At 46.9% G+C, this 22,420-nt stretch overlaps 1 protein-coding gene across 1 annotated transcript; it reads left to right on the top strand.

Moving 5' to 3' along the window:
* The first annotated feature begins 9,505 nt into the window (after window positions 1–9,505).
* SH2D4A (SH2 domain containing 4A) lies at window positions 9,506–19,932 on the top strand. Its single transcript, XM_009501760.2, has 9 exons — window positions 9,506–9,998; window positions 10,786–10,945; window positions 11,467–11,626; window positions 13,715–13,780; window positions 14,213–14,348; window positions 15,599–15,815; window positions 16,210–16,340; window positions 17,186–17,406; window positions 18,933–19,932. The coding sequence occupies exons 1-9, from the start codon at window positions 9,824–9,826 to the stop codon at window positions 19,023–19,025; spliced, it is 1,359 nt and encodes a 452-aa protein (XP_009500055.1). The 5' UTR covers window positions 9,506–9,823; the 3' UTR covers window positions 19,026–19,932.
* The last annotated feature ends 2,488 nt before the right edge of the window (window positions 19,933–22,420 follow it).

Here is a 22,420-nt window from a genome sequence, read left to right as displayed (position 1 = left end):
TACTTCATCTTCATGCAAGTAATTTGTTCCTCTTAGTAACACATGCAATTTAATAACTGCATGTAGTTTAAAAAGTGGTTTATAGTTCTAGGCAAGAACTAAATGTCCTTCCTTCTCCTCACAGAATTTATGTCAACACACAACTTATGTTTTATCCTGCGTTTCCGCAATGCCCAAGCAATGCATTAACGTCAAATCACTTCTGATATCAGAGAGGACAGGATCAGACTCATCAGGGTGTGCTTCTCCCCTAGGGCAGTCCCCACCGAAGAGCTGGGTTGGCCCTGGGTACCACCAGCATGGCCCTTATACTTGCCAGGGCTGAGAGGCTTAGAGCTGCTCCTGGCACAACACTTCTCATTTGCCCTGTGGCTTCCAGTGGCAAAACTACATCAGTGCAGGACAACCATGGACTTAGAAGAGTTAATAACTATGTGGAAAATGTAAACAGCAGCTTTGTGTGCCTAATGCTACTCGTAATAGCTTCTTTCCCACTTGCAAGAACAGTCTTTCCCCTGGCAAAGACATCCAGTGCAATTAGCAAAAAAAACCCAGAGCTTGTTGTCCAAAGCTGTTCAAAACCTGCAAACAGACTAAATTAGGTGTCATCGTTAGAAAGACTCCGTTCCTATAGTGGCTGGGTTTGGCTGGGTAGCTGATCCTGTGTGTTAAGCCCTCACCCTTGTCACCACACTGACCTTTTCATCGGTAAATCCCTCAGTAATTTTGGTACAGGAAGATGATTCTCATTATGTCTAGGTCAAGAACTATTTGTACATAATTCTAGCAGGGAAGAAACATTTTTATTGAAAATAGAGCCACGTGGCCTCAAACCATATTCAGTAACCGCTGCTGTATCAAATTATTTTTACTTATCACCATCCCTGTCCATTTGTGCCTACTAGAAGATAACCGCTGCCCCTGCCAGCAAAACCAGGGGTCTATGGGGCAAGTCAGTTCAGCTATAGGTAATTTCAAGGTACTTCACACTGTGGTGACTTCACTAGTTTTGTTCTTTCAAGTGTTATATGCCAGCCTTACACAGCATCTATTTGTGCTAAATAAGACCCAAACAGGTCTAGTTCTGCCTTCCAAGGGCCAAGCTTATATGTCATATTTTCCTTCTGTTATGACCAAACCAGGTGTTTTCCTTCTGTCTGAAACAGAAAACGGTAGGCTGAAGCAAAATTAAACAGAGAGGAATGAATCATTCCCCTATTTAGAACAGGATGAGGATTTAAAAACAAACAAAAACCAACCACAAAATAAATACACCACCAACCAACAAAGACATTAAAAAGAAAAAAAAAACCAAAACCAAAGCCCAGAAGGATATTTTGGTAGTAACCTTGCCGGTGCAGCTGCTAACATAAATGTTTTCTAAGAAAAGTGCATTTTATGAGCCAATATGTGACAGTTAACCCCTGAAAGCTTGTGCACTGAGAGCAAGGTTTGGGGAGTGATTACCTTTAGCCATGCTGATTTGCAGTGGGTTTGGTAATCCTGCTTTGCTTCAACTCATGCAAAAAATCAGAAAGCTCTTCCTAATGTCTGGCAGGGAGGTGATAGCACTGGAGTGGCTGGAACAGGAGAAATCTGGCAAAACCTTAGCAAAACACCTCCTCAGTGCTGCAGGGCTTAGTTTGGCAAGGGAAAGGAAATTCAGTTGCATTCTCTTGGCCCATCCTCTTGGCCAGGGACAATAATTCCCAGTGGTGCCTCTTCAGCTGTTTGTTGCTGAGCAGAAGACCAGCTCCAAGGAGAGGATCTTGATTCAAAGTAATGTTGTCCCATCATTTTCTGAACAACTTGGTCTAATCTGATTTTTTAAACTACTTTGTGACAATGGAAGTGCTCCTAGCTCATCAGGCTGTACCCTGACATAGCTTTTCTTGTGCTTTCATCTTTGAGTTTCTTGGGTTATTTTTAGTTTAAAGATAGTGTCACATTTACAGTAGAGATGTGTGGAGCCGGTTGAAGAAGATGCCTTCCAGAAAATCAGCACAAGAACCACCATTCAGCTTGTCCACTATTTCATTTTACACCCTCCTATTTGATTTATTGGTGTAAATCATATCAGATGCCTACCTCTGTGTGTGTGTGTAGTTTTCGTGGAGAACCTTTCCCTCCACTGGCAGCACTGATGGTGAGGACCAGGAGTAGGATGCCAGATGGGGGTGACCCATGAGTCGGTGGCTGAAGTGTCACCACTGCGCATGTGAGCAGGAGCTCATGCCAGCTCTTTTCAAAGTGATTGCGCTTTCATGTATATTCATGGACTTATGTTTCCCCAGTTAATGGTAGATGATTTACAGGAGCACAGAGAAGAGGCTGTTCTCTGGCAGGCGATTTAAACGCTGTGTGACCTTGCTTTTTGAAGGGTTATTTAACCTTTGAATTGCATTTACCCTTACGGTTTTCAAGTCAGCTATCTTATATATGAGTGGTAGAGCCCCCAAAGCCCTGTCTTGGCTTCCCACCTGCCCCCACTTAATTTTTTGTTATTTTGGCTACTCTTGTTTCCCATTCCTTCACAAAACAAGCTCCTATCTATCACTCCCATGAAAAAAAATACAAGCAGTAGAAAGTTTAACAAGACCTCTACCAGAGTTTACCCTAGAAGTTACCTGCCCAGAGGTCCCACTGCCATTAGTGCAGTCCACGGCTTCCCTAAGTCTGAGCTGTAAATATACTACTTACAGCTGGGACAGCATCAGCAAAAACACTTTTGGCCAAGTGATGGTAATATGGCTTTCACTGAAACCTTGGGAACAGCATAGGACTGACATTACAAGGACTTCCAGCTCCTAAGATCTTTAATGAAGTGACTGCTAAAAAAGAAATACTGCAAACCTGTCAAAATGTGTATGTGATTTCCCGGTGTTGAAATAGCTGGTGCTTTAAAGGGTACCTTTGGGACATAGCATTATAAATTTCCTCTTACAACCAATGTTACAAGGAGATCCAACTCTGCAAAACTGCATCAATACCATGAAACTCATTTGCTGAGCACCCTTCCACCTCACCAGCACGCTGTGTCCCCAGGCGTGGAAAAGGGACCAGTTTGTCATTCACCACATATGGCAGAGCCCATCATGTCCTCCTAAGTAAATGCCATAGCAAAGCCATTCCCACTCCTGAGAAGCCAGAGCAGCATGGGTGTACTGCATGCGTTCTGCTGATGGCTTCTCATGTGTCATGTCTCGGGAAGCCTAATTTAACTAAGGAAAACGCAATTTTTACCGATGATCTCTGTCTCCCAAGTGCTTTGGAGAAAACAGATAACCTGGTCAGGCTGGATACAGAAGGTATAAGAAAGGACCTTCAAAGACAGAAGCACATCCCAGAGTAAGGAAGGGCACTTAAAGCACCAAGAGGCAGTACTGGGAGAGACGGGGAAACAAATACCGCTTAACCACCAGAGCTTTGCTCGCTGCAAATTTTAACATAAACCACGCTGGGCCACGTTCAATACCTCCTGTGCAGCTGAGGGGTGAGGAGGAGTGCTGACGTGATGGTGAGGTGGATTCAAGCTGCTCACTGCTGTATGAAGAGGCAGGGTGCAGGACTCGAGCTCATGATCTGCACTTCCAGCTGTTTTCAGCTGCTTCTGCCAGCCAGAGCCGCACACGGCCTCTGCTCAGCTGTAGCAAGGACATCCTTACAGGATGACTTTTGGCTGAAGATTCACCAGCAGAATTTTGGGTTCTTTGATCATGCGTTGGTCTACACGACATGAGGCCTGCTGGCAACAGATGGGGTACACCATACAGGATCTTTGCACAGGAGTTAGCAGGGCTCATCAAAAGAGCTTTGAACTAGATTTGAAGGGGGGGAGGGATAAAACCAGGCTTGCTAGAGATAAGCCTGTGGGTGGCACACCAGTGTTTGAGGGATGGTGTGCTAGCAAGGTCCTTCAGGCTGCTGGAGGTAGGGGATGGAGAGCTATGCGACAGCAAAGACGCAAGGGTTATTGATGTGTTAGAAACCATGGAAGCACCTGAGAACAGTCGTATAGGAATTAGGGCTTTTACCCCAAAAAGGTGGTGGGATCAATAGCCCAGCTGAAGTGCATCTACACAAAAGCATGCAGTGTGGGCAACAAACAGGACGAGCTGGAAGCCATTGTGCAGCAAGAAAGCAATGATATAGTTGCCGTCATGGAAACATGGTGGGATGACTCACACAACTGGAGTGCTGCGACTGATGGCTAGAAACAATTCAGAAGGGATAGGCAAGGGAGGAGAGGCCCTGGGGTAGCCCTGTATGTTAGGGAGTGTTTGGATTGTCTAGAGCTTAATGATGGTGACAATAGGGTTGAGTGTTTAAGGATAGGAATTGGGGAAAGCCAACAAGGCAGATATCATGGTGAAGATCTGTTAGAGGCCACCCAACCAGGATGAAGAGGCAGATGAAATATTCTATAAGCAGCTGGGAGACGTCTCACAGTCACTAGCCCTTGTTCTCATGGGGGATTTCAACTTACCAGATGTCTGCTGAAAATACAGTGCCGTGGAGAGGAAACAGTCTAGGAGGTTCTTGGGGCATGTGGAAGATAACTTCCTGACAGAGCTGGTGAGTGAGCCGACTAGGGAAAGTGTCCTGCGGGGCCTGTTGTTCATGAACAGAAAAGGACTTGTGCGTGATGTGATGGTTGGAAGATGTCTTGGGCATAGCAATCACGAAATGATAGAGTTTTTGATTCTTGGAGAAGTAAGGAGGGGAGTCAGTGGAACAGTCACCATGGACTTCCAGAGGGCAGACTTTGGGGTGTTCAGGAAACTGGTTGACAGAGTCCCTTGGGAGGCAGCCCTGAAGGGCAAAGCGGTCCAGAAGGCTGGGCATTCTTCAGGAAGGAAGCCTTAAGGGCGCAGGAGAAGGCCGTCCCCGTGTGCTGAAAGACAAGCTGGTGGGGAAGAAGACTGGCATGGCTGAACAGAGAGCTTTGGCTGGAACTCAGTAAAAAAAGGGGAGTTTATGGCCTTTGGGAGAGGGTATGCAGGGAGAAAATTAGCAGGGCCAAAGCCCAGCTAAAACTTAATCTGGCTACTGCCATAAAATATAATTAAAAATGTTTCTGTAAAGACACTAGCAACAAAAGGATGGCTAAGAAGAATCTCCATCCTTTAGTGGATGGGAGAAACATAGGGACAAATGATGAGGAAAAGGCTGAGGTACTTAATGCCTTCTTTGCCTCAGTCTTTAATAGTAAGACCACTTGTTCTCCAGGTGCCCAGCCCCGAGCTGGAAGACATGCATGGGGAGCAGAATAAAGCCCCCATAATCCAAGGGGAAACAGCTAGCGACCTACCACACCACCTAGACACACGCAAGTCTATGGGCCTGGATGGTATCCACCTGAGGGTACTGAGGGAGCTGGGGAAGTGCTCACCAAGCCACTTTCCATCATTTATCAGCAGTCCTGGCTAACCGGGGAGGTCCCAGTTGACTGGAGGTTAGCAAAAGTGACACCCATCTACAAGAAGGGCCAGAAGGAGGATCCAGGAAACTACAGGCCTGGCAGTCTGACCTTGGTGCCAGGGAACATTATGGAGCAGGTCATCCCAACTGCCATCACACGGCACGTACAGGACAACCAGGTGATCAGGCCCAGTCAGCAGGGTTTTATGAAAGACAGGTCCTGCTTGACTAACCTGATCTCCTTCTATGACAAGATGATCTGCTTAGCGGATGAGGGAAAGGCAGTGGGTGTTGCCTACCTAGACTTCAGTAAAGCCTTTGACACTGTTTCCCACAGCATTCTGCTGGAGAAACTGGCTGCTCATGGCTTGGACAAGCATGCTACGTAAAAAAACGGCGTGAGTGGCTGGGCCTGAAGAGCTGTGGTGAATGGAAGCAAATCCAGTTGGTGGCCAGTCACGAGCGGGTTGCCCCAGGGCTCAGTGTTGGGGCCAGTTCTGTTATCTTTATCAACAATCTGGACGAGGGGATCGAGTGCACCCTCATTAAGTTTGCAGGTGACACCAAGCTGGGCAGGAGTGTCAGTCTGCTTGAGGGTAGGAAGGCTCTGCGTAGGGAGCTGGACAGGCTGGATCAATGGGCTGAGTTCAGTTGTATGAGGTTTAACAAGGCTCAGTGCAGGGTCCTGCCCTTGGGTCACAACAACCCCATGCAATGCTACAGTCTTGGGGAGGAGTGGCTGGAAAGTGGCCTGGTGGACGAGGACCTGGGGGTGTTGGTTGACAGTCGGTTGAACATGAGCCAGCAGTGTGCCCAGGTGGCCAAGAAGGCCAACAGCATCCTGGCTTGTATCAGGAACAGTGTGGCCAGCAGGAGCAGGGAGGCGATCGTGCCTCTGTACTCGGCACTGGTGAGGCCACATCTGGAATAGTGTGTTCAAGTTTTGTGCCCCTCAGGAAAGACATTGAGGTGCTGGAGCACGTCCAAAGGAGAGCAATGAAGCTGGTGAAGGGTCTGGAGAACAAGTCTGATGTGGAGCGGCTGAAGGAGCTGGGGTTGTTTAGCCTGGAGAATAAAGGAGGCTGAGGGGAGACCTTATCGCTCTCCACAACTACCTGAAAGGAGGCTGTAGCGAGCTGGGTGTCGGTCTCTTCTTCCAAGTAACAAGTGACAGGACAAGAGGAAATGGCCTGAAGTTGCATTAAGGGAGGTTTAGATTGAATATTAGGAAAATTTCTTCACCAGAAGCATTGTCAAGCATTGGAACAGGCTGCCCAGGGAAGGGGTTGAGTCACCGTCCCTGGAGATATTTAAAAGGCATGTAGATGTGGTGCTTAGGGACATGGTTTAGTGGTGAACTTGGCAGTGCTGGGTTAACGATTGGACTTTAAGGTCTTTTCCAACCTAAACGATTCTATGACTCTTTTCCAAGCACCTCTCTGGCTAGTGAACTGCGACTCTCCTGAAGAGTTTCTGGGGAAAAAGTAATTTTGCTGATCCAGAGCCAGAAGACAGGGCCTGACCAACTGGCTGGCCTTTTTTCCCCTGGGCAAGATATTGAGTGCCTTCTGTTTACAAAACCACTCAGCATTTGGCCTACACAAGCCCCAGATGATACCTTTGCACCTGAAGGGAATAAAAGCATTTCACCTTCCTGCATGTAACAAGTCTTTTATATTAAGAGTCCCTTCAATTTTAGACATTGTGATTAATTTCTGTCAGCCCATGGAAGGCAACTGCCAGACCATCAAGCTCAGACCATGCCCAGAACTACCATCCACTTGTTACTCTTTCAGATCCACAAAGGCTGCAACCCTGGTGGTTTCTCCAAACAAAACCCACCTTGGGCTCAGACAGAGATTGGCATGTCCCCTACAACCAGAGCAACATCAAGTACCTACTGAAGACATCAGTTTACCTGAGATAAGCCCCAAAATTTGTGTCCTTCATACTGTCCTGTGTTGAACTAATCTTAAAAAAAAAAAACCACAAGTAAAAGCTTTAAAGGACTCATTTCTGGTTAAAGGCACTTTTCTGACACCCTGATCTGTTTTCAAAGAGCTTCTCTTTCAGATAGTGCTTAGGAACAGGAGGCAGTGAAGCTTAAACAGCAATGCTCCAGCAGTGTCCCCCAGTTTTGCAGATGGTTCAGGTACCCCAAGAGATGAGGGACTGCTCACTGACACCCTCCCCACGAAAAGCTCTTCCCTCTCTACAGCTGCCTCCCCACATGGCTCAAGGACAGCCCAAGCCCCTCCGGCCACTGAGCTGGAACAATTCTGCTCTCAGAGGGATATTCTGAAAGCATTGCCCAGATGATACCACCTCCCCAGAAAGCCATTTTTTTAAAATCAAACAAGCCATTTGTTTAAACAAAAGCAATACAGATTTGTAAACGCAGATCCATGCTTCTGGAATTAACATTTTTTTAGGGAAAATATAAAATAACCAGAGAAGCAAAACAGAAATGAGAAGGCTCATCCCCAACACCTGGTCACTGCACCTTCCCAGGGACTCCTGCTCCCAGCCTCTGCTGCAGCTAACGCTATGCTGGGACTGTGGTCTGCTCTGTCTATGCCTTGAGGTGCTCCTCGTCTCCCTGCCTACAGCTCCTCCAGCTGCTCCAAGCTCCTTTCAGGCTCCCCCTGCTGAAAGTGCATGTGGACTTCACTGTGCTGGGGCTCCAGCCAGCTCTGTCTCTAGCAGTTTTAGGGCAAGCTCTGTTCAGAAGTGGGGGTATGCTTGGGACAGCCTGCTTGATCCCAGCATGAGGGTGAGATGGGGGAAGGTGGACCGATGCAGCAGATATTGTCGTGCCAGTCTGACTTTATGAAGGTTGCTGTTGTGCCACCCCATTTCAAGTAATTAAACGTGCTCCTTAGAAAGCTTCGGTATTGCGCTTGCTGGCTTCTCTGCTACCTCCTTCTCTGTTATTTTTATTTGGCAGAATCAAGCAGTCATACTCTGAAGGTGAAGGTGTTCCCAACACTTTTCTTCCAAAAACTGAGTCCCTAGGGATTCAGCTCCTCTCCTGTAAGAGGGTTAATTGATTTTAATCCAGGATTTAATATATTCTCCCACTTCACCCTGGCACAGGTCCTTCTGGCATGTCTGTGCTCTTTGTACCTCCACATTACTGCCCCACCAACCCCCTTCCTCCCACCTACTCTGCTATGTTCTAGCATGCTTGTTCCTTAGACTCCCAGGATTTGTGCAGAAGCACACGAGTAATCCCGCTAGCTTTGTTTCCTTGTAGCCTGCTGGCAACACTTCCCAAGAATTTGTCCAAAACCCCCTGCCACCCCTGGTGAGCCAGCCACCCTCCTCTGGTGTTGCACTTCACAAATGGCTCCCAGCCTCCCTGTGTCACTGAAAGCGCTGCCAACCAACCTCCTGATCTCCCTGAATTTATCCAGATAAGGTAAGGAAAAAAGTTGGTTTCAAGGTCTTTAGTTCACATCTCTATTTTCTCATTTGGCAGCTTCCCAGGTAACCAGAGAGCTCCCAGTTTTTCAGTGAATCCCGTCGTAAATGTAAACCCACTGGCACAAAGCATAGCTGTGTGGGTGTTAGTACCTTGCCGGCATGCACCAGACACAACCTGGCATCCCGAGCAGGAACAGGGGTACTCCTTCTCCCCATCCGCTTCATCTTGTCAGACAGGGATGTCCCATGCCAGGCTCGCCACCTGGGCAAGGTGCGTCAGCAAGATGTGTCAGACCAGGCACTGCCTCAGCTGCTGACCATCTGAGTTGTCTTTCTTCAAACCAGCTGCGCTGCTTGCACTCCCTTGACTTGCTGTGACGCTGCCTTTGATGGATGGGAGCACCCCAAAATTCCCACTCCCACCTCAAAAGCAGAGCTGAAAGCCCTCCCTATCTTTCTTTGGTAAAACAAGGCAGTCTGGGCTTTTGATCATCAAAGTTTTCCTCTTTGGAAGGAGGAGGAGTCGTCTAGTCATGGGTTCATTGATTCCCTGCACAGCAGGAATGTTTGCTTGGGCAGAGCCAAGCCACACCTCTGATGACTGTAACAGGCAGCACACTCTCTCTTTTGATATACTATCAGCTGGGTTTATCAGAGTATCAACACAACCGCCCCACTCCAGGACTTGTCCCTTCTGGCCAGCTCTCCCTGCAGAGCGGGCAGGGGCTGTGTGGGAGCTGACCTCACATCTTATTTCAAGGAATCTTAACAGCAGGTTTTAAGCTACTTATTTACTTTTTTGGTCTGTGCAGGAAGTCTGAGCTAAAAAAAAGAAGACAGAAGTATAATTACTCTGGCACGCCAGCATTCCTGCTCCAGGCTGAGGCGGGGAGGGACTCTTTCTTGTCGGAGCCAGGAAGAGGATCTGATCCCTGGAGATCATTGCCACAAACGTGTGTAACTGAAACCTGCAGCCATGCTGAAACAGATATTATCGGACATGTACATCGATCCTGACCTGCTGGCAGAACTCAGTGAGGAGCAGAAGCAGATCCTTTTCTTCAAGATGAGGCAGGAACAGATCAGACGGTGGAAGGAAAGAGAAGCTGCTGCGGACAAGGCTGCAGCAAAGAAGCCGCTGCCGAGAAAAGGTAAGTCTCTGCCTGCTGGATGCTTCCCCCTCCAGCACAGATCTGGCCAAGTCAACTGCTCCCTAGAAACAGGAGGTAATATGTCCTTAGAGTAATTTCTTCTCTCAGGGACATATCATAGTTGTATTTCCAAACCATAACTAAAGCCGCCTGCGATGGGGTAGTTTTGGCCAGGTGCACAATGGTTTTACCCCCTGGCCCAGAGGCTCTGACCTTGACCAAATTGCTCAACTCCCCTAGCTGGGAAGACAGGGCTTACTTGCCCTCAGGAGATGCATCTCATTAAGTTTCCCACTAAACGGGGCCTCTGAATATGTCTATAAAATAACCATGGACTTGAAAATCTGTCCTGGGGCACCAGATCTGCAGCGGGGTTCCCGTTATGCCTTTAGAGCTGAAGACCCCTTGCCAGGATTACATAGCATGCCAGCTGCTAGGAAGATAGCACTCTTCTCCCGGCTCTCCCCCGCGTGCTCTGTTTGCAGGTAGTTCACCCTCACACAGTCTGGGGAGGGCAGTGGCAAGGAATTAAAGCAAGAAACGAAACAGTGGTGAGTCTTCTCCCTTGCCCCCAGACTCAGAAATGCCTCCTTCACTGACCTGGCTTCAGTACTGCAAATCAAAACGGGAGGAGCGTGCTGCATCCCAGCCGAGCTTTCCCCTTGTACAGCTGCTTTTGGAGAGGCTTTGCCATTGGCAGCAGCCGGGAGGGCACAGCAGCGGGACACAGGTCCTGCATGGAGCTGCCAAGCAAACAGTGTTTGCCAAAGAACTGCTTCTTTTCCAGCCAACGGGAAGTCGGTGACATGGAAGCTTGGTGCTGACAACGATGTCTGGGTCTGGGTAATGGGCGAGCACCCTTCAGATAAATCGTACGCGGCCATCTGTGAAGAGATCCAGGCACAAAGAGCAATGCGGTTAGCGAGAGAGCAAGGCAAGGAGGGCAGGTAAGCACCCTTCAGCTGGAGGAGTCCATGAGCAGACACAGAGGAGAAGACATTTCTAGGGACACAGAGCCTTGAGTCTTTTCTGTAAGGGGCTGTGGTTACCACTGTCACACTTGACTTATAGGCAAAAGGCGCAGGCCAAGGTTGGCTTTCTGTGGGTATACACAATGCTGGCAGAGACTAGCTCCAGCATGAGGCTTGCCCCAGCTCATCAAGCCTCCCGTGATATGGCTCCTGGGCAGTACCCTCTGCAGACCACAGGAAATGCTAATGCTGTTAATGCAGCAGGTGATGAGTTTGGATTGCATTGATTCACCGACAGGTGCCCATGTACAGCAGGACGACAGTTACTCACCACGAGTCATTAGTTTAATTATTCCACCTACCTGATTTGGAGATATGACAGCTGCCTGCAAGTGCATTGCTTGATCACAGCACTGCTCTGCTCTTGTGCGGCTTCCTTGCTCAGAGATCAGAAAGTGACTCCATTGGGTTCCTAAGTCCTCTCTCTTGCATTTCAGAGAGACTGACTCTCCTGTAACACGGTCTCTACATCCACAACCAGGAGTCCTGGGTGAGACAGATCTTCACGGGAATAAAAAAAGCACTGTGGAGGAAAAGAAGGAAGGTGGGAGAAAAACTGCTGCTGCTACAACAGGGAAAAGCCAGGAGGTTACAAAGGTAGTTTTCCCCCTTTTCTCCATAACCATCACAAACACATGCTTTGAGATCTAGGAAGCACAGCAAATCCTGGTTGCTGTAAATAGAAATTTGAAGAAGGAAGAAAGGCAGCTAACTGTAAAGGCTTTTGTGTAGTCAGAGGAGAAGCTGTGCTGTTACATTCTTCCTTAGGGAAGGCAGGTCCGAGTGCTATTCTCAGCTGGGACAGATCTGCTCTGTACCTAAGAAGAAGTTACTCTGGGTTCCTTTGCTTCCACTCTCCGTGGGTAAAACAGGGGTCTCAGTACTTCCTTTCCTGCTACGTGGCTGGTTTGGTTGGCTTTTGGGACAAGACTGGGGCAGCTCTCCCAGGATCTGTACAGGCAAGGCCACAGCCTCAGACAAATCATCTACTTGTATAAATGAACAGATGAAGATAATTTTGCCAGCATCATCTGACATGCATATTCTAGGTGATTCTTTTTTTTTTTTTTTTGGTCTTCTAAAATAGTTAGAAAATAGCTTGTGACCTTGACAGCACAGGACAACTCCAAATGCAGTAACTACAGTATCTACTTTGCTGTGGTGTTTCATTACAGAAATGTTTTCCTCCAGCAATAAATAGATTTATACTTTTCACCTGGCTACAAAAATCCATTTGCAGAGAACTGAGGGAAAAATAAGACAAATTAACTACCCATGCAACCGAAGGTTAATGGAAGGAACAGAACACCCTGCCGGTTTGATGGGAGAAGTCCAATCTCATTCAGCAAAGCTTTCATTCAGCCTTTTGCTGCTATCTTGTATGAGTGTATATTGTTTTATTACACAGCCACTCCATACTTCAGTAAAAAAAGCATGACAATTGGAGGTTGGGTTTTGGCAAAGCGCCTCTCCCACTGCTACCAGAATACCAAAGGGAATTTGGAGTGGCTGTCTCCTTTATCAAAAGCCTCTGAGTCACATGGGGTTTTTCTTAGCACTGTTTGCTGAAGTTGAGCAACTATGTGGGAGATTTTTTTTCTTTCAAAGGAAGCTCTTAGTCACAGCTAACAAAAAAACAACCAACCAACAAAATCCCAAACTAGACCAAGAACCCCACCGCCACCAAAAAAAATCTAAAACCCTTTCAAAGTCTTGTTCATGGAAATTGAGGGGATTTGTATGTTTTACTTTTACTTTGTCATTATATTATTAGGAATATTTCCCATGTTTTGGGGGCTTTTGTGGTTAGAAGGAGGGATCCAGACCAAAGACCCCTGTTGCATTTTCTAGGCCTGGAGAGGGGATTTTTATCACCCCCCTCATGAAAGTGCTTTCTCCAAGATCTAGTTCCCATTTAACCTGAGGGATCCAGGCATTGAGCTTTGTCTGCTGCAGGGGGCGGGGGGCTGATGTTAGAAAAACAAGCTGCTTCACACACATTTGAAGTTCCTAGTTTCCTGTCAAGGGGAGGGATATTGGAAAGCCATGTTATTTGGAAAGCCATTAAATATTAGCCAAGTAGGTGATGGAGATAAAACAAAGTGTGTCCCTGGTAAGCGGCATAGTGCAGTTAACTCATTACTCACTGTGCTGTGGGAGGCAGTCTGGGTCCAACAGGGAGGTGGGCGGGTGTTTTCTCAAAGACAAGTCTAACTGTTCTCCTTCAAAGGCAGGTCTCAGCTAGTGACTGCTGCCAGGGTAGCTAGACTGGTTTGCAAGGAAGAGCAAACATGAGATATGCAACTAGTTAGGTCAGTTTGACGAGCAGGGTTTTGCAGCACCCCAGCCACAGCAGCAAACAAGGACAAGCAGGTAAAGCTGTGGCCAGCAGGTTCTGCTAGGGCTTGCTTTAGAGGGAGGGGAGGAAGGAACTGCTCCCTGGGAGCACTTGGGAGCATTGCTTAGCAAGTATAGCCATGCTTATGACAATCTTGACACCCCTGAGTTCTCCTCCTGTGGCATATTAGGCCTAATATGACGAAAAACCCCAATGTTTGTCAGAGAAGGCTGGCAAAATTTAACTTGTGACACATCGCTGCTTCTGCATTAAACACCTGTTGCTCCAAAAAGGAGCAACGGTTCTAACGCCGCATTTATTACTCACTGCTCTTTTCCTTTTCCCAGAGGGAAACCAGAGATGTTCACCAGATGCTGGCAGACTGCTACATGAGGAAGCATGGCTCCCAACAGGTAAGTGACAACCTAGGATGCTCCTAACATCCTAGGGGCTCCTAACATCCTGGGGCCCAGACTTTATCCTAGAGTCCTAGCCAGCCTTAGAGCCTCATCTGACCCAAGAACATCCTCGTCTCTTGGACCAGTTTTATCCAGCATTGCCATGCTTCTCATATCATCACACCATTATGATGATCTGGAGATGATACAAAGCAGGCCAGGCTGGCAGACTGGGGAACAGCACAGGAAGATGCTTCTGATGATTTCTGGTAGACTGTTTTCCCTTACTTCCTCTATTGTCACCTGCAGTAAAGACCGAGGGTCTGTATGTTGTTGAAATCGGAAGGATTCACAATAAAGAATGAAGTTCCCAGTATCTCAAGGCTAGCTAAAAAGCAGGGTTAAAACTAGCCTGGGACAAAGCTGAACATACTGTTTCTTTCACAGATGAAGGAAGCACAGAGGAGAAATTCAGAAGAGACCACAGCCCCCCAGGAGGCAATACCACAGAGCTACTCCAGCGTGGAGAGCCAGAGGACGCTGCAGAAAGCAGATGAGAATGAGCCTGAATGGCAGGAATCCTGTAAGATCTTAGGATGACCTTTTCCTATGGGGCTTGAGAAATCCTAGGGCTCCATCAGGTCGTCTCAGTCCTTCTCCTGCCACACTGGGACTGAATAATCAGTTGGTGGGTGGAGAGCACTGCCAAGAAATACAGCGCTGCATTATCAGAAAGATTTGTGAGTCCACACAGCATTGAGACTGGAGCTGGGCAGGGAAATGGAATTTTTTTCCTACAGATACTATATTAAAACAAGCAACAAATAGGAACCACATGAGTACAGCCAGGATAATTAATTTTAAACTAGAACCTGGCCTTTCATAGGACTTTGCAGTAACCATTGCTCTTGAGGACAAGGACAATGGGTGACAGGGCCTAACTAATGAGGGCTTCCCTGTCATCCAAGCACAATTGCACCTAAGCAGAGCTCAGTTGCACTGTCTCATGTAATGAATCCCAAAAGATAGGAAGGAAAATGGCAAACAGTATGAGACTTGCAGTAGTATCCATCACTGCTGCCAAATACTTCCTGAAGGAAAACCTGAAGCATTTTTTTTCCACAGTTCCTCCCCTGCTGCTCAGTAGATGGCAATGCTGTACTACCATTTGCTTCCACTTCTGGCCAGGGGTTTTATTTTTCTTACTGATAAAAAAAAAAGATCTGAAGTCGACTACAAAGCAAGGAAACAACTAGCCTAACTCAGACCGACTGGAGAGCTGGTTACTCCTACACACTCCAGAATGAGCTGGACTTGAACAATCAAGGCCAGTTTACAGCAAAAAAAAAACAAACCCACCCAGCCGAGTTCTCCACTTTCTGTAACAGTTTCAGCAAGACTCCCTCCCACCCTAAAAAAATGATCAGCACTTTCAAATCCTTCAAAGGATTGATTTGTGGTCATTTTAGCAGCTTTTATTCCATACGCCCTCCCCCATCACTGGCTCACACGAAAGGCATCACAGAAATCTGTGTCTGAACCAGGAGTCAGCATCCAAAACAAAACCAAGTAGTCTCTCAGTACAAAGGGACCTGGTGCTGAGAAAGAACCCAGATCTTTAATCTCATGAAGGAATAAAAAATGGACCCTGTTAAGTAGCAGATGCCCAAAAGTGATGGGTGATATGTGGCAAATGGTCTCACAACTGAGTGCATCTTTCACCTTGTGAAACGGGTTATTCTTCCACTTCGTCAAGCAGGAAGATGGCCCAAGGTCAGCAAGCTTAAAACTTGCCTGCTTGTTCGCTCCTGTAGGACTCCTTTTTTGTTCCAGTGCGGAAATCCAAGGCAGCAGATGAGAAGAGACGCTCCCTTGCACGGCAAGCCAGGGATGACTACAAGAGGCTTTCACTGCAGGGCATCCACAGAGGGAAGCAGGCAGATATTTCCAAGGGTGCCACAGCAGGAGATCGGCGACCCCTCCAATATCCGCCTCTCCCTCCCAAGCCTCAACTTCTACCTCCTGCGATGGCAAATGGGAGAGGAGTTAGGTAAGGAAATGCCTGTGCACTGTGGAGGGGAGAAGGGATGAGATTCTTCTGCTCTAGCATGGGATGGTTGAGATGGGAATAGTTAGCTCTCCTCCATGCGTGGAGGAGACACCCTACACGGAAAAACACAGAGGCTAGGCTGTATTCCAGCCTAGGGTGTGATGAGGCTTATTTGTTCACCCCTGGAGGGTAACAGGTTTATTTAGTAGAGCATCTTAAGCCTAGAGTGCATACATTCTCTATGCTAGGTGTCCACTGAAAATTATATGATATTGCTGACAGCTGCACTCATGTAAGACTTCTGCTTAGGGCTGTTCTTAACTCCTGAACAAAAGATAAGTCCTCAAAAGCTGTCGTTTGAACTTGATGCACAAACCACTGTCTTTTCTAACAGGAAAGAGGGAATCCGGAGAACAATCTCCAATTCCACCGAAGAAAGCATCATCAAGTGGTTCAAAGAGGAGCAATTCCCTCTCCGAGCCGGCTATCAGAAAACCACGGACACAATAGCGCCTTGGTTCCATGGTGAGTCCTGAGCATTTCTGCCCCAACCGAACTCTTTAAGGAGTTGTTCCTGCTAACGTGGCAGCTGCCACAGGCTGGGCCCAGGGGCTTTTTGGAGGTGCCTAGGTTTTCCATTTTAAATATCTATGAATGTAGTCCAAATTCCTCTAGCATTATGACAAAGGGCAAGCTAAAGTGTTAAAACAGAGACCAAATCCTCAAAATACCCTGTACATCTGTGCCACCCCTGCCACCCTGTACTGGGTGCATGGTCACCCTGGTAACTGGACCAGGGTGAGAGAGATTTGGGCACACCTCATCCCATTCATCCTTGGCCCCCAGGTCATTCTCCCTCCATACGTGCTCATCATCCATCACCTTTCTGTCCCATTTCTAATGGGTCATCATGATCCCATCCATCTCCCTTGCTTTGGAAACCCCTTTGATCCAAGACTGCAGCAACGAAAGCATTATCCTCTTGTAACTGGGCTTCCAGTGCTTGCATGGCTTTCTGACAGGACCTACGATCAGTGTCTGCACAGTCCTGCTATACTGGAATTGACATACAACACACTGCAATGCTGGTCTCTCTCATAACACGGAAACTGTCCTTTTGAGCCCTGCACATTTATCATTCATAATTGGCTGAGTCTGAAACATAATGCATAGTTAGCATGTGGCCGTGGTCAGTTGTTAGCAATCGCAGTACTGTTCTTCCTTGGCTACTGGGCGAGAAAACAACGCAAGGGATGGAAGTGCCATGGTCTGGTTTTAGAGAGGTAAGGCAGATTTCTTGTGAGAACTGCTCCATCCAGTCCTACACAAATGCTTTCCTCCCTTCGATTTTGTGTTTCGGTTTTGAACAGGTATCCTAACCTCTAAGAAAGCAGAGGAGCTTCTGAACAAAACAGTACCAGGGAGTTTTCTGGTTCGGGTCAGTGAGAAAATCAAAGGCTACGTGCTCTCCTATCGGTCTGTGGAAGGATGTAAACACTTCCTCATTGATGCCTCCAGTGATTCCTACAGCTTCCTTGGAGTGGACCAGCTACAACATTCAACGCTGGCTGACCTTGTAGACTACCACAAGGTAAACATCTAGCAGTGCATTCATTAACTGTTTAATTGCCTCAGGGCACTTCAAAGTAAGAACGAATAGATTCAGTTGTTTTAAAGTAGGTAACTAGAACCATTTTAGCTGCTGTTAGGTATCCTGTGTGCTGCTCCAGAAGGGTGTGCCAGCCTGATGGGTACATCTCAGGCAACCTAAGAGATCTCAAACATCTTAGACTGATCACTCCCCCTCAAGCGTGCAGAACACCTTGCACACAAGGCTCAAGTTACTTACATGCTATTTAGTAGAAATGCTGATAAAGTGAGAGGTAACAGCATACTCATGCAGACTCCTTTTTTTTGGATTCTCTCCATGGTTGTGGGGTCCTGGCAAGTTGGGTAAGCAGAAAATCCTGCTTGCCTCCAGCTTCAGCATGAAAGAGGACAAGGGATCTTTATAATCTCAAAGCAGGCAAAGTATGATACTGAGCAAAGATAAAAAAAGAGAAGGGAAGGAAGAAGGTTGGCAGGTTCTTGCAACAATAACAGCAGTGTTTACTAGCACTGACTGCAGTTTCATGTGCTCCAAGGTGGGCCAGATGGATTGATCAGTCCTTTAAGATCTGCCCAGGCATAGGACAACCATTTTGCCTAAAGGTTTGCTCAAAATCTGTTTCTTTTAAATAAGCGCCTAGATTGATACAGACATGGCTAAAGAAAATAGGACACGTGAGGAAAATAACGATGTTCATTTGCTATAAGGAGCTCTACCTGGGCTACCTGAACTTGCTTCTTGCATGGTTTCACAGCTCAGGCTGAAATTCTTGAAAGCAGGAGCTATACGGTTATTGATACCGGAGCCAGAGGATTTAAAACCTGGCTGCGCATTCTATATTAAAGATAGAGCCATGCCCACAGTCTGCAAAGAATCCTACAGACCTCCTGCACTACAGCAGACGTGGGCACGTAAACCCACTCTGCCGAAGTGCTCTAGTGGGTTCTGCTTATCACCCACCAGGTGACCATGAAAGAAGGCAAGTTCCCACCATGCATCTGCTGCTAGGGTGGAGAACGAGATGGGAAGCAGAGACCTTACCATCAGGGAATTCCCTTGCTAGAACAGGGCTTGCCTGAGCAGAAGGCATGTGCTCGCTCCAGGATCCACCCTTGTCCCTCTCACAAACGCAGCCAGGAGCATGGTCCGCAACCACCCGGTTCTGCTTACCTGCATGCTGCACAGTCCTCGCTCCAGCACTTTGCAGGCAGGGTGGCATTTCACACCATAGAAGCTGCGGTTGCCTATGAGATGAGCACAGCTTTCTCCAAGAACTGCCAGAGCTGTGTCACTGGGTTTCTGTGCTGAGCACAGACATCCTTTTATGAGGACAGAGGTCAGCCATGTGGGTCCTTCCCTGGGTTCCCCAGGGCACTGAGCTGTATCACACAGCGGGATGAGCCAGTCCACACCGTAACCGAGGCAGGGAGGCTGCTGTCGGCCCCGCGCTGTTGTGATAGGTAGGGACTGTTTGAAAGGCGGTATTTAATCATACCCTATATCAACAGGACGAACCCATCACTTCCCTGGGGAAGGAACTGCTGCTTTTCCCGTGTGGCCAAGAGGACCAAGAACCAGATTACGCCTCTCTCTTTGAATGAGTCTCCCAGTCTCACTGTGCAGCCCCATGCTTGTATTCACAAAGACTGAACTTGGAACTGGAGCTGCTGACGCTTACCTGAAACGGTTGCCATAAGTGCCTCTATTTTATATCCTTCACCACAAAGCAGTGTAAGGATAAGTACTGTTGTGGGGTTGTCATATCAGCTGAGCTAAAGGATGTATCAGCCCAGCAAGCCACAAAGCACCTGAAGGAGCCCGCACGATAGAGTGAATGAGGTGATGAAGTAACCAGTTGAACAGGGAGATACTGCCACAGTATTTTCAGGGGGGTTTTGTAGATTTCCTGGGGGACTTCTGTATTCGAATGCAAGGTCGTGTGCCATCTGGGAAATAGATCAGTATCTGCAGCTGAATGAGATCATACCTTCCTAGAAGGCACAAAACAACTTGCGGAGGTGAATCAGTCTTGATATAGTAATTTGCATAATGTGAAGTTTAATCCTGTAAACTGCTGTGCCCTTGGAATCAAGGATGTTCAAGCCAAACATCCAAGCAAACCCTCGGTGCCTTTCAGTGAAAAGTGTTCTTTGTGAAGAGTGATCTTCATGAAAAGTACATTTTTAAAAAATCCTTTAGCCTCTGCACATAGATCCTCACTGTTTTAATCTGTATTTAAAACCCATACTGGCCTTTCTGCATAGATTGGGATTAACCTTTTGAAAGGGAAAGGAGAAGGGATACAGGAATTTGTATGAAAGACTGCACATGCACAGAGCCTAAAAAATGTAAGAAGCAGTGCCTATATCAGTATTAGTACAGTTTACAGAAGAGTGTTTGCTAGTAAAGAATGTTTTCCAAAATGGAGCTATTTATTGCAAGTCGCGTCCAGGCTACCGAGATGCAACTGGTGTAAACTTTAACATAGAACTTGTTCTTTCAACGTAATGCTCTCTCTTTGTATCTGTTACGCTGCATAATCTGCACTACATCATCCACCTGATAATCTACACAACATAATCTACATTAATTATGGGAGGGGGTGCTAGGTTATTTGTAGGGGGGAAATAAAACCCTCCTTCCCTCTCATGAACTGTTTCTTTTGAAAAATATGGCCAAAATGAAAGGTCATTCAGAGATACTAGAGAAAAGTTAGTATCTGTTCTCATGTGAAGAACATGCCACAGCTGTTGTCCTGCTGGAGACAAATCACAAAGTGTTTTGCATACCTATGGGCTGGTAAAGACAGGGAACAAAGTCTCCTTTAAAAGGCAGTTTAAGAGGTAGGGTGTTAGCTTGCAGCAATAAGGTGCAGGCTGAGCTGGCATGGACACAGCAGGACATGATCAATTTTAGCTCTAAGATATATACTGGAACTCCTCAGGGTTCCACCTGCTGACCAGTGGACCGGTAGCTTTGCATACCTTTATATTACAAGTACTTATTTGCAAATGTTGGCTCAGGAGAGCCCAGGGAAAGCCACTATCAGTGTTCACATCTATCCCACATGTTTGAGGCTCACACCTCAGTTTTTTAAAGACACCCAGATTCACTGGACTGCTGCGAGGGAAGAAACCTGAGGTTTTATACCTACACATTTAGATTACTGCACTGACTGCAAAGGCAGCACCCTTGCCAGAACAGATGCCCTCAAGGCTGGCTCTTCTACTGCTCTGAAGTCCAGTTACCCTGAATGTCTGTGGAGGAAGAATGACTTGCAGTGGTCAGGAATCAAGGGTGCTGGCTGGTCTTGGGGAGCTTCTCTGTAAAATCTGTCTTTCTTCAAGGGATGCTGTGCAAGGATTACAAGACTAGTCATTTTTGAAAATTGCTTGCTGGAGAGATCACGACACCTGTAAGGATATGGCAATTTGTTTTGCCCCATGCCTCTATGCCTTTAGCCAGAGCATGCAACAGTTGTCAAAAATTAAAGCAAGGAGTCCCCATACAACCTCCCCATCTACACAGAGTGATCTCTACTCCTTCCCCAACTAAGATCCAGTCAGTTGCCATTCTGAGAAAGATCACAAGCTGCTTCTAGGACAAGGTAGAGAGCTGCCTGGCAAAAGCTACAGTTCTGTTGGCTGCTCTCTTTGGATTTCATCTTTTTCTAACTGGTCTGGAAGAGCTGTTACAGCTCCACTTAGCTCACAGAAACATAGCTAACAGCAGCTTCCCTTTGTCACGTTGTTCTTCACCTCTCATATCAGCGCAGTCCCCACCTTTAAGAGAGCCCTGCCAGACTTCTGCTGTGATTAGATTCTTCTGCACATCACTGAGGTGGCCAATGACTGCGGGCTGGCTCTCTCTCCACCACTGATTCAATCTCACCTCTTGCCAAACTGGCTTCTGTAGCCAAGGAACAGGAACTGCACAGACAGTATTATTCCTGGCAGGAGGAACGGCATCTCTGTGGAAAATTATGTGCAAGAGAATCACAAAGGTGCTATTTAAAAATATAATGTGAAACTCTGCCAGGGGCTGGATGACATGCTTGCTAAGGTACCCAAATTATCAAAATGTTCAATTTATAGGTGCCCAGTGCTTAGAATTCAAGACTAATATAGGTTTGAAGGGACCTCTGGAGATCATCTGGTCTAGCCCTGCTCTACAAGTGTGGCCAACCTCAGTTACATTAAGTTGCTCAGGGCTTAGGGAAACCTAATAACGAATAGGAGAATAATGAAAAAACATCATGGAAATAGATAAGGCTAGGTTTGAGGCAGTTTATGATTATGAAACTTTCATAATGTACATCACCCAGTTTCAAATTCAGGTTAAGTGGGACTGTAGGAACAACCGCCACCTTGGAGCAGCTCAGTTACCATAGCTCTCGTGCATTCAGCCAGCCCTGCCTGTCTCCTCCTACTGCACAATATTTGTAAAGTTACTGCATCAAAACAAAGCCCTTCTTTATAAATAATTTCTCATGTATTCTGGGAACAAAGAAGTTCTTTGGAGGACCTACTTGAGTTATTGCTGAAGTTTTTATGGTAAGTGATGCATTTGGGGGGTGGGTTTTTTAAGCATACAGAGTTTGTGTCCTTTTTGTGCTTTTGCAGTGGTTTTGGACATTTGGTGATTTGCAAGGGAAACGTAATGCAATGCAGATCTTTTTATCCAACAAAAGACAAACACATGTAAACCTGTGTCAAGGGAAAAGGTGCTTACAGCAGCATGGTCTTCGCCTGCAGATTCTGCATGCAATGCTTTCAAAAGAGGTTCATAAGTGCTCTTCCTACCACACAGTGGCATGACCAATAGCACTGAACAATGACTCAAATCCTACCATGAATATTTCTTCCCCCAGCTCCTACAAGCCAAAACCCGAGTTAGAATCTGGTTTCAGACTGTCTTGAATTAATCTGACGCTATAAAACAAAGAGACCTCTTAGAGAAACAGCATTTAGGTAAGCAAAAGGGATTTCTGAGCCCA

This window comes from Phalacrocorax carbo, chromosome 4 (genome assembly GCF_963921805.1).
Source record: "Phalacrocorax carbo chromosome 4, bPhaCar2.1, whole genome shotgun sequence".
In the NCBI taxonomy this organism is placed as follows: domain Eukaryota; kingdom Metazoa; phylum Chordata; class Aves; order Suliformes; family Phalacrocoracidae; genus Phalacrocorax; species Phalacrocorax carbo.
This window is presented reverse-complemented; position numbering and strand designations above follow the sequence as displayed.

Coding starts and splice junctions, on each gene's coding strand:
- SH2D4A (XM_009501760.2), top strand. CDS start 9,824: ATGCTGAAACAGATATTATCGGACATGTACATCGATCCTGACCTGCTG. Junction 9,999..10,785: donor GAAGCCGCTGCCGAGAAAAG/GTAAGTCTCTGC, acceptor CTTCTTTTCCAG/CCAACGGGAAGTCGGTGACA. Junction 10,946..11,466: donor GAGCAAGGCAAGGAGGGCAG/GTAAGCACCCTT, acceptor CTTGCATTTCAG/AGAGACTGACTCTCCTGTAA.